Raw genomic sequence first — 12,377 nt, 5'->3', positions numbered from 1 at the left:
ACCTAAACAGAGGCTGGTGGATTCCTGGAGCAGAGGAGATGGAGTTGTGAGTTTGGGAAGATTGAAGCAGTTAGAATTCATAGGGGAAGAAAGGGTAGCATGGAGAGATCCTCAGACATCTATGGAGGATTCTCCTTGAGTACTCAGCAAGATACTCATCAGCATTTGTGTGTGAAGAAAGTATCTGAGACCATTCAAACGGGTCAGAGGGAAGAGGTTTTGGCGTTCTCACAGGGAGTGGGATAATGCCTGTGCCTACCCTCCGGTCAAGAAGAACTCGTCATTCACAGGGCATTTTATAGAAGAGTCAAGAAGGTCTTGCCCCAGGAGTGGGGTGTGATTAGCCCAACAGTAAGGGTTTCTCTAGATCCACCCAAAATGCATAAAAGCAAAACCTGAATGGATCAAATTACTTCTAAGTAAACTAACTGTGTCCCAGATTAAAGCTAAGAAGTTTTATACCAATACAGAATTGCCCAGTAACCAATGTTAAAATTCACACAATGTTTAGAATTCAATTAAAGCTTATCAGGCATACAAAGAAGCAGGGAACACAACCCATAATGAGGAAAATAATCAATAATTTAATAGTATGATAATCTAGCAGGTGCTAGAATGAATAGATAAGGATGTTAAGACAACATTATTGTATTCCATATACTCAAAAGGTTAAGTAGTCACAGAAGAAATAAAATGGATGCAAATTGAAGTTCTTGAGCTAAAGGTTACAGTGCCTGAAAAGGAAAATACTCTGGATGTAACGGCATATATGGCAAAACAAGAGATGAGAGAACTTGAAGACATAAAAATATAGCTATTCAAATAAAATACAGAGATAAAAATTACCAATGAAAAGAGCATGTATGAGCTGCAGGACAACTTATAGTGGTCTAATATGCATACATGTAAGCAGAATCTCTGAAGAAGGTGGGGAGTAAAAAATTTTGAAAAGATAATGACCAAAATTACCCAAATTTGATGAAAACATTAAATTGTAGGTCCAATGTGCTCGTATTCATGGATTAGAAGAATAAATATAGTTAAGATGTAATTTCTTTTCATGTTGATCTATAGATGTAACATGATTCCAAAAACGTTTCATTTTGTTTGGAGATATCAGTGAACTGATTCTAAAATTTGTGCAGAAAGACAAAAGATCTAAAATGGCCAACACAATACTAAATAAGAACAAAGTAAAAAAAAAAAAAGGCACTATCCAACTTCAAGACTTATTATAAAGCTACAGTAATCAAGAAAGCATACTATTGGTGGAATGATAGATTAATGGAACAGCAGCGAGCAGTCAGAAATAGGCCCACACAACCAAATAATATTTGAAAAGGAGTAAAGGCAATTAAATAGAAAGAGGACAGTGTTTTTAGACACTCCGACTTCCACACAAAATCAACTCAATATGGATCACATGCAAAAATATAAAACAAGAAGAAAACCTTGGAGTAAATCTTAATCTTTAGTTTGGTGACAAGTTTATAGATACAACATAAAAAATAAGACCCATGAAAGGTAAAAGTGAAAATACATATTTTATTAAAATTATAAAACCAACTGCTCTGTGAAAGGCATCGTTAAGACAATTAATAGACAAGCCACAGATGGGGAGAAAAATATGTGTAAAACATATCTGATTAATGAATTGTATTCAAAGTGTACAAAAACTTAAACTCAACACTAAGAAAATAAAACACTCAATTAAAAAAAATGGGCAAAAGATCTAAACAGACACTTCACCAAAGAAGATATACATATGGCAAGTAAACATAAAAGATGCTCAGAATTATTTGTCATTGGAGAATTACAAATTAGAACAATAATGAAATACACTTATTTGTCCAAAAGCAAATATATTCTTATGTGGTTGTAGTCTTCACCATATAATCCACTTTTAAACTAATATTTGTTTTTTAAAATAAACAAGTTAAAATTTCCCATTAGGATGTACTTATTGTAGAACATTAAAAAATATAGAAAAGTATTATATCATTGTTCCAAGACAATGCCTGTTAACATTTTAGTGTTATTTCTTCAAACTTTTATATATGCATTTCTTTTCTTCCTACATAATTTGATCAAATATATATATATGATTTTGCTTTCTGCTTTTGTATTTCATATAATTTTAAGCATCTAATTACTATAAACCTTTAATAAATATTTAAATGGTTACATTATATAGTACATTAACAGGTTGTTATTTGCTGTAGCATTCTCAGAAGAAAATGTTCCTATTTCTTGATATTATAATACTGCAAATGGGCATGATAATTGGAAATTCAGAATTTTTCTGTGTCCAGCATAATTGCCTTACTATAGATTTCTAAAGATAAAATTATGTGATCAGAAGAAATGAAAAAATTAAAGCTCTTGATAATATTATCAAATGGCTTTCCAAAGTATTATATTAATTTATAGTCTTACAGGGCTACCACTCTTGACTTTAATTATTTTGATAGAAAAATGGCATCTTGTTTGATTTGCATATTTTTGACTAATAAGGTCATCTAATTCTATCTCTTTTCAAGTGAGTCATCTGTTCTCATTCTTTGCTCACTTAATTATGGAATCTGTGTGCTTTATTTATCTTTTTTTATTGAATTTATTGGTGTGACATTGGTTAAAAAAATTATATAGGTTTCAGGCGTACAATTCTATAATACATCCTCTGTATTTTGTATTGTGCTTGCCATCCCAAGTCAAGTCTCCTCCAGTCATCATTTATCCCCCCCCTTACCTCCTTCCTCCTCTTTCCCTCTGACAATTACCATACTGTTGTCTATTCTATGAGTTTTTTATTTTCTTGCTTAATCCCTTCACCCTTTTCACCCAGACCCCCAACACTTCTCTTCTCTGACACCTGTCAATCTCTTCTCTGTATCTATGAGTCTAAGGCCACTGAGCAAATATCCCAGGGAACACTGAGTCTAGCTGTCACCCACTGGGTGGTCACACATCTTTATGGTTGGGTGGGATCTCAGAGAATCGTCAGGGTGAAGGAGCAGAATTTATCAGGTCCAAGCAGACCAGGATTTGGCTGTATGAATGGATAGGTTTGCACTGGTTGGGCGTGTGGGGGAAAGATGACCCTCCTTCTAGAGTTACACAACTCAGTCTGTCCTGGATTCTGACCCCTTGACAGGGTAGCTATCAGGGTTCAGGAAGGTGAGGCTGCTGGGAGCCCAGAGAGTGAGTCTAGTAGATCTCCTGTGAGGGGGATGTTTCAGTCAAGTTCATGGGAAAGTTGGGGAATGGGCCTTGTCCCATAGCCACACAACTCAGTTGCTGACACCCCCTGAATCTGCCTAGACCTCTACACTCTGGCCCAGGTAGCTGACTTCTCAGCAGGATGCAAGCTCTACAGGGTGGGGGTACTAGGAGTTCAGAGGGTGGGGCTATTGCTTTACCTAAGAAAGATGGTGTCTGCGGTGTGGGAGAGGGACTCAGCACAGGGATCCTGGCTGCTGTCCCTTCAGCTCTCTCCCCAGAGCCATGAACCCCAGTTTCTCCTCACATGACTCTAGCCCGCTGCACCCTCCCTCTGCTGGAGCCTGGGGTGAGTGGCTGCCAAAGAGATTTTGTGCATTGGCCCTTTAACAGGGCACCAGTGTCTTCAGCAGACTCCTGTGTCTTTCTGGTGGACAGAATCCCCATTGATTTGTTACGTGGATGCCTCTTCCTGACTCTGCTGCTCTGGGCTGGGGAACCTGGCCTGAGGTTGAGACCCCACACCCCCCAGGGGGAACCATTGAAGCTGAGAATCCCTTTGGAATGTCAGCTGCTGTTGCCCATGGGAGCCAGGCCAGCCTGGTTTGCATCTCCACCCTTCCTACCAGTGTCATTATGACTTCTTCTGTAAATCCTTGGTTATAAGACTTCTCTTCAGCCCATCTTCAGCTGGTTATTCAGGTTGCTTGCTTTGTATTTTAGTTGTAATTCTAGTTTGGTTCTGAGAGGAGTTACATGTAACATCCACTGGCTCTGCTGCCATCTTGGATCCACCTTCCAATGAAATCCTTATTAGGGAAGGGATGTGTAAGTTGAGATATTAATAGAAAGTGCATTGGATATTTGCGAATCTGCAAAACTCTGCGTGTTGTGTTATCAAAGTCACTTCTTACGCTATTTGCAACATACCGATTAAAAGAGAAAACAAATAGTAGCACTTAGGTTAATAAAAAAATTGCTTATGAAAAGTACATTAAGGTTGCAGAATATCAAGTCCCCTAACTGAAAATGGGTTACAAAAGTAAAAGTAAATACCATTAATAAACTATTAACTTGATAAAGTTCAATGACAGCAATGCATATTTTTGTGTGTTTACTTGTTATAGCACAGAAAATATTTTTGTTCAATATAAATATATTTGGAAGGGGCTTTTGGCAAAAGAAAGTTATTGTCTCATAAACAGGTGTTCTGAGACCAATTTCAATGTGTGTGTGTGGGTGTTCTCCACACTAATAAGCAATTGATTCCCAGACACCAGCAAGGTGTCTGAAAATTCAACCAATTCTAATGCTGTCTACAGGGAGGTAGCATCACTTTCCACAGGTTAAGAGCTCAGTTCTACGAGACTGCCTCCCCCTACTTCAGACACTAGTGGCAAGTCTCGGTTGTCAGTCCTTCTCACTGACTGGCTATAAATTAGAGGTCCCACAACTCCCTCCCCAGGTACTATTAATTTGCTAGAGTAGCTCACAGCAGAACTCAGAGAAACATTTCACTTACTAGGTCACCAATTTATTATAAAAGCATACAACTCAGAACAGCAAGATGCAAGTGATACACAGGGCAAGGTGGAGTGAAAGTGAGGAAGGGTGGCACCTGGTGAGGCCAAGGGGAGCCTGAAACCTGATCCAGCTTCTTGTCACGGAACAGGAAATAATTTGAGAGCATGACAAAAGATTTGGCGAAGCACAGTAAATTTATTGAAGTGATAGTAGGCACTGGAGAAGTGAGAGTGGGTGACCTTGGAGAACCAGATGGGCCAATGGGGCCTGGGTGGAAGGTTTTTATTAAACCTGGGCAAGGCGAGGGGATAGGGTGGTCCTTGACTTCTGATGCTGGTGGAGTGACTGCCGACATGGCTCATCCTTGTTCCTCCTCTCCAGATAGCGATTTCTTTGGTTTCTCAATTATAAGAAATTGGGGAGGGGAAAGCGGGGGAACACGTGGTCAGGGAAGGTCATGCCTGCAATGTTCCAGTGAAGGTAGAAAGGGGGAAGGACTGAGCTGGAGGCCTTTGTTCCCTATTCTGATTTTCCTGCCTCAAAAGAGCACAAAGCTTCTATGTCCTCTCTAGGGATGCCTCTCTCCCCAGACTTCCAAGTCTTCACCAACCTGAAAGCTCTTCCAACCCAGTCCTTTTGGGTTTTTATGGAGGCTTTATTAGTACATAGTCATGACTGAGTAAATCATTGGCCATTGGCAATTGAACTCAATCTTCAGCTCCTCTTCTTCCCTGGGGTTTGGGAAGGGGTAGAAGAGTTGGTGGGGGAGTGGAGGTGGCTCTTTAGAGGAATAAGAGGTGAGGAGGATTTAAAGTTACAACAGTCTAATCAAGTGGTTGGTTCTCCTGACAACAACTGCCCACCCCCACCCCCTTACCTAAAGGCTTTTCAAAAATCACCTCATTAATATAACAAAAGAAACATGATCTCACTAGAGAAAATTCCAAGGGTTTTAGTGAGCCAGGAACCATGGAGGAAGACCAAATATATACAAATGACACCATCACACCTCAAATATATATTAGTTTTAAAAAGAATCAATTTTGAGTAGTGGCCATTAGCAAAAATGGAATAGGAAGCCCTAGACCCTCTTTTTTGGGAGAGTTAACAGAATCACATTGACTGATTGCCTTTGTAAGAAATCCAGAAACCAGATCAGAGGTTCAGAGGTCCAGGCATCAGATAAAACAATTGTTACAGGAATAAATGATTTGCATTTTAATCTCTTTCTAGTCTTTTGATGTGACTTCCTTCCACTATGGCCTGATGGGCCTTCTCCAATCTAAGCTTCAGTCCAGGAGCCTCTGTGTGCCACTGCGGTGGGACACACAGCGCCTTGGCAAGTTGTACCAGCAGAACATTGAAAGCCTTATTTTACAGATTCCAACATTTTCATTTGATTTATAATGATTTCTCAGACACAGTCTGGCCCATAATATGCATATGCCAAGGTCTGGCCCATAATATGCATATGCCAAGCCCTAAGCACTAGCAGTTGTTTCTGTCTTAATCGGTGGAAAATATAATCACATGTGCATACACAGAGAGAAGTGATTCGTGGTGTCTGAATCAGCAGTACAGTAATGTACCAAATTAGGTTTTTACACTTTTCTGATTTTTCCCATTCAGACTTGTGGTTTTTTTCCCCCTGACATGAAGCACCACTTTGGTGGGAAGGGAGAAAAAAGAAGCACAGGTCAGTAGGTCTTAATGCTCAGCCCTTTTCTGCCACCACCGGGTCATGTACTTCTGGCAAGATGTAATTCTTCTGCTCATCAGATTTCTCATCTGTTCAAAGTGAGCTGTAAGTAATATAATGATTACAATAACAGTGAATGTGTAACTCTGGGGGCTTTCAGTTTACAGGCATCATCTCAGGCATGAAGTTGATACCCTACTTATCCTTGGTGCAGATGAGGAAACTCAGAACCAGAGGTAATAAGTAGCTCGCCCAAGAGTACACAGCCACTTGGTGGTGGAACTGGAGTAGACGCTGAACCTGGGATGCCTGATTCCAGCACTGCCTGCTCAAGCCACAGCTCTCTGCAGTCAGAGCACAGAGATCTAAGGCTAGCAAGCAGCTGAGGGTCCGCTACGTGCTAGGCCCTCATAAGGGGGTTGTTACACATTATACCACAGTGGCTTTTTAGTTATTATTACCTTACTTTGTTTTAAGAAAAGGAAGTCAAAGACCAGAGCAACTAAATCAGTTAATCAGAACCATGGTGAAAGCTGAATTTATGTCTAGGCTTTGGTTTACAATGTCCAAGCTCTTCCCCCTGCTTCTCGTCGTCCATGCAGCTCTCTTCACCCTGCGGCCATGGGGCAGGGACAGATGTTGCAATGGCCTGAAATGCTCAGGTCTTCTATTCAGTGCCAGCCTCCAACTCATTCTATTACGATAGTCCACTGATATGGAAAAATCCATTATTAATGGCTGCTATGATAATTTATGCTTTGTCCTAAAGAAGTTATTATTGGCATGAAAGGTTCAATTATTTTTCATTTGTGATATGTGTACTGATTCTGTAAAATTTTTTCTCTAATTTGTTTTATGGGAACAATTAAGTATAACACTTACTAGGAGGACAACTTTTTTTTTTCTTTCAGAGAACCTGGGTCCCTGTTCCTCAGTGTGGAGTCAATTTAAATAATGATTTCAGAGCTTTGCAAAACAGAATGACAAGCCCAGCTCTCTCTCTCCTACTCACTGTGGCATTTCAGACATCCTGCCTGACTTCACAGAGGCTTAGTTTCTTTGTCTGTTAAATAGGCATAAGGGCATTTCCCTTGCGGATTACCATAATTTAATTAGGTAACAAGTGGCATATAGTATGCGTTCAATAAACTGTACTCTCCTTTAATGATAGAAATCATCAATTTTTATGTTTCTGATTAACATTTTAACATATTTGTAAATGACAAAATCAAGGATGTAGGCCTAGGAATACATAGGAAACACTCGAGAAGGACCCTCCTTTTCCACTGCTGTTGTTTTCCTAGGACCTCAGGTTTTTGCTGCTACTGACAGGGGCCCCGGGGAGGGTCTACTGTGATCTGGGGGCAGTAAGTCTTAGTATGAGAGCAGCAAAATCGGAGTCAGCACTTACTAACTCTGTGACTTCTTCTAGTCATTAAATTCTCTTTTCTTGTTTGTTCATCTGTAAAATCAGAAAAGCGAAAATATCTCTTCTGCTGTGTTTGTTGGGAAGAGCTAAACACATTAGTTTAGCTCCTATGGTTATACAGGAGGATGGTTTTGCTGGTTTCCCCCTTATTTCATTCATTCCATAGCAAGGCTGCTGCTGCTCAGAGGCTTGTGTTTCCCCTCATCTGTAACCACCAAGAGGTGTTTGAGAACTCTAGTATTTCTACTCTCATAAAATGTAGCACATTTTCAGTTAAACATCTTGACATTTATTTTAAAGAGATTAGTTATCCCCCGTGACACCATGTGATACACTTATCGTTATGTGATATTAACTCCCATATTTAAATATTTTAATATTCTATTCGAGAATAGCAGTATCTCTGGAACAGCCATTAGAGGAGCGATTTTTCTGTAGTCCTTGGTCTTCTGAATTCAGCTCTTCTCCATTAGATCATTTGAATTACGACCGTATATTGTTTAGGTCGGGTGTGAGTATGTGTTTGTGTGTGTGGTTTCCTTTCTTTAGTATCCCATCATTTTTCATTTTGGGCCTTTTGGGAATTGTTATTAAATAATTTGATTGTGGGATGCAACCGTGAATTCATAACATAAGGCATTAATCAGAATAAATGTATCCACAGCATTTAATTTGTGGATTTGTGCTTCTGATGCAATGAAATAAGAAATGTTAATTTCTTGTAGACTATTACCAGATGATTTAAAATATCTGCCAAACAGGAATGTCTGTTTCCATGTGAGGAATTTTCATTATAAAATCCTGGCACCATCGCTAAAGAGGTTAGTTTTATACAAACAGAAACAACAGCAAGTATTTTCCCAGAGGACAGTTTTAGCTACAATGTACCAATGCTGCTTAGTTATTTCTCTCTCTTTTTTTTTTTTTTTTAATGCTTTTATTTTGAAACATAATGCAATTTTACCTGGATGCCCTCCTGGCTATTCAGCAATTAGCTCAATAAGTTGACTGGCTCTGCGGAAGGCAAGGCCTCCAGAAAATTGGGAGGCTCTGCCACCTCGCCCCTTCCCCCACCCACATTTCTAGAGGGGAGAAAGGGGTTAAGGATTATTGGAGAATAGAGGAGCAGGGAGGGAGCCCCGCGGAGGCCCAGGAGCAGCAGGCCGCCCTCCAGGTCCAGCTTTCATCAGCGGCTCAGGGTGTAGCTCTGAGCGCTGCTGTGAATTTGGAGGAGGGATGCTGCTGTCAATTTGTGGGACCGCTGCTGCGAGGAGTGGGCGTGGCCTCGGCGGTGTGGATTCTTGTTAGGAAAGATGCTGTATGCTTTTTAGTGAGAAGTCAGAGCTGTGGTGTGTGTGTTCGCGCTCGAGAGAGAGAGAGAGAGAGAGAGAGAGAGAGAGAGAGAGAGAGAGAGAGAGAGAGAGAGACTATTGGAGAAAAGAGGGAAGGAGGGAGTGAAGCTGAGAGACCCAGAGGTGCTGCAGACAGAGCTGGGCGAGGGACTGAGAACAGGACTAGAGCGGTCGGAGAGCCACTCAAGACATTTTGGGGGAGCCCAATAAATGTGAACATGGGGTCTGCCACCGGAGCTGTCCTCAAGATGCTACTTCTGTTATCTACTCAAAACTGGAACAGGGTCATAGCTGGGAATTCCTGTAAGTATACAGCAAATGATTTACACTCGCCGGGGGGCTGTCCGCAAAACTTTAATTCTGTTGTTTTGATGATGATTATTTGCAACTGAAATAGCTGCAAAGCATTCTGTTCTAAAGGAAGCATCATTTAAACCTTTTCCAAATATGACTGGGTTTACACCTGTCTTTCCTCTTGGTCTGCTCAAAACAAGCAAAGTGTCATTTCTCTTTTTGTCTGTGAGCAGAATCTTAGCCTCTCAGTCTTTGAATATTCATTGAGAAAGCTCAAGTTCTAGTAAAACATGAAATTAGCATCTTAACTGGGGAATAGACTGTGAATGTCTTCATTTCTTCCTTTTTTAGAATTACTAATTTTTTTTTTGAATTATGTCTGACAAGAAAACAACGGGCAGACTTCACACCGTGCTGCATTAGCTTAGATTTCTGAAGTTGGCAATTTGGCAGACTGATAGCTGGCTACATCTTTAAAATGATGCCAGGCTCATAACTGAGATGCTCTGCAGAATTCAGGGGCAGAATTGGTGGAGGTGAACCTAAGCATTAAGAGCTGTGCCCTCACGGCTAAACGAACGAGACTCAAGCACCTGAAAGAGGGGCTTTATTCCTACATTTTGCTAAAGGAAAAACATCCGGGTGATTTTTCAGAAATATTATTCTTTAGTAATTGAATTTTTAACTTTGTAAATTTGTGATTGAATCTTCTGAGTTAATTGATTCAGGGGAGATTTAGAAAGATTTTAAACATTCAAAATAATTTGGCAGAACTTCCTATATCCACTTTTTTATTAGAGATAGAAAAAGTTTTAAAAGTTATATTTGGCTTAAAATGTCTAAATGGGAGAATTCTCCCCTCCTTGATGAATGATAAACAAGCTCTGAAAATACAACTTTTTATCTCTTTCACAGCTTTTAAAGGAAAAGCTCATTTGCTTTTCAAGAAAGGGGTATGAGGCCTATTCAGGAATTTATGTTGCTGCCATGTCACCAGGCTTGTGTTGGGGGGATGGGAGTTAAAAATAAGCCAGTAATAAAGTGTTTGCTATGGCTCATCCCTTGAGTGCACTAAAGTGCTCTGATGTGGGAAGAACATTATGAACGACCTTACTGGTACAAGTCAAATGTCCATTCACACTGCATGGCTACTGTGATTTTGTGTTTGCTTTCAGTATTAGCTCATTTAATGACATGGTGTATCTATCATTCGGAAAGAAGGGAACTTCACTCAGATGCTGCACTGTGTTTCACATTCAGTTTTAATTTGGGTGTATAAGAATCCTAGGAGTCAGTAAAACATGCGTATTTTTACCAAGTCAAAATCTCGGAATGCTGTAATTGTAGCATGTGGCAAACATTGCACAAGTGAACAATAACAATACGAGCGCACACACAAAGTTTTGTAGAAAAGGCATAAATAATTCATCCTCCAACTACTGAAGTTCAACCAAAAAGGAAGGCACTAGAGGTCACTCTTACAATGTAATGCACATCACTTGAAGCATCCTTCCCTTAAGAAACGCAGAGCTTAAGTCTGGCCTAGACACCGTCCTGTCTTTCCGATACACCTCCTGTATTTCGGTTTATAACATATTGATGTGATTGATTGGACCACTTGTTGTTTACATTTGTTTGTTTTCTTGAAGTCTAATAAAAGGCAGGTCAACATTAAATAGCTTTCTTTTGAAATGTATCTTTTTAATACAGGAAAGGTGAGTGGCTGGAATCTGAGGAGAGCAAACATTCATGGGTGCTTAACTGGCTGAGTCTGTCTCTGACACTTAAAATTTCAATCCTGGCTTTGTATTCTATGAATCTTGGTTTGTTTAGGAAGTATTTTAATGCCTTTCCAAACATTTGATAAACTTAAGGAATCTGTACAATTTCAAATTATTAGGCATATTTAGATATGAAAGTTGGAGTTCTTGGTTACCATATGTTGAGTTGACAGTTCTTAAAGTGTCAATATGCATTTAAATGACTTCAGATTAAAATTGCATTTAGTAATTTCTTGTTAATATCACTTTGGCAGTATGATTTGCAGCAGTGTATATAAAAGAAAAAATTATTTCCTGATTTTTATTTTAGTTGTAATCTATAGTGAGATTTTTTTGGGAGGAAGGAAGAAAGCAAAGTCTACTTACTGCCATGGTACTTCATATGTTTTATCCTTTCTGGAAGAACAAGTATATATGTTTACCAGCAAGATTGGGATTGAGTGTATGGACAGGTGACCATCAAGCAGCATGAGCATTTTTTAAAGTGTTACATAGTAACTCCAATAATTATTCTGGACAAGACTTCATATTAAAACATGAATCAATCTTGAATACCAATATTAAAGCAGGGGGAACTGAATATAAATAAAGAAAATTAAAGGTCAGTTTTTCAGGTGAATAACATCTTTCTTTACTTACATCTGATTCACCAGGAGCAAATCTGGTATCCACTGAGCCAGCCCAAGGCTGCAGTGTAAAAGCTTTCATGGGACAGGACTCCGTAAAGCAGACACAGCTCAGGGACTAGGTGCACTGTAACTTGAAGGTTAGTTGATCTCATTAATCAACAGGAAAACTCTACATGAGAAGGATTCTGTGTAAACACATGCACATACACACGTACATGTTCATGTATATATAGAGTGGTGGGCAAAAATAGGCTTACAGTTGTGAGTACTCGGAACAACTTATCCTTGTATTATTATTTCTTAATTATTGTATTATTTTCCATACAAACAACTGTAAACCTACTTTTGCCCCACCCTGTATGTATTCATGTTTAATATATGTATATAAATGTGTATAAACCACCAGACCCAGGTGCTCCCACATTTTTTGTGTTTCTGCTTACTCTGTAT

At 39.4% G+C, this 12,377-nt stretch overlaps 1 protein-coding gene across 1 annotated transcript in view; it reads left to right on the top strand.

Annotated features, from left to right (window-relative positions):
• The first annotated feature begins 9,352 nt into the window (after positions 1-9,352).
• Positions 9,353-12,377, top strand: part of CNTNAP4 (contactin associated protein family member 4) — a 230,621-nt gene continuing 227,596 nt past the window's right edge. Inside the window, exon 1 of the mRNA XM_054579166.1 lies at positions 9,353-9,526. Coding sequence (XP_054435141.1) covers positions 9,442-9,526 — 85 coding nt within the window. The 5' untranslated portion in view covers positions 9,353-9,441. The remainder of the gene's footprint in view (positions 9,527-12,377) is intronic.

Source organism: Pteronotus mesoamericanus, unplaced genomic scaffold (genome assembly GCF_021234165.1).
Source record: "Pteronotus mesoamericanus isolate MK-2021 breed Mesoamerican mustached bat unplaced genomic scaffold, CSHL_Meso_final contig_52, whole genome shotgun sequence".
NCBI lineage: Eukaryota > Metazoa > Chordata > Mammalia > Chiroptera > Mormoopidae > Pteronotus > Pteronotus mesoamericanus.
This window is presented reverse-complemented; position numbering and strand designations above follow the sequence as displayed.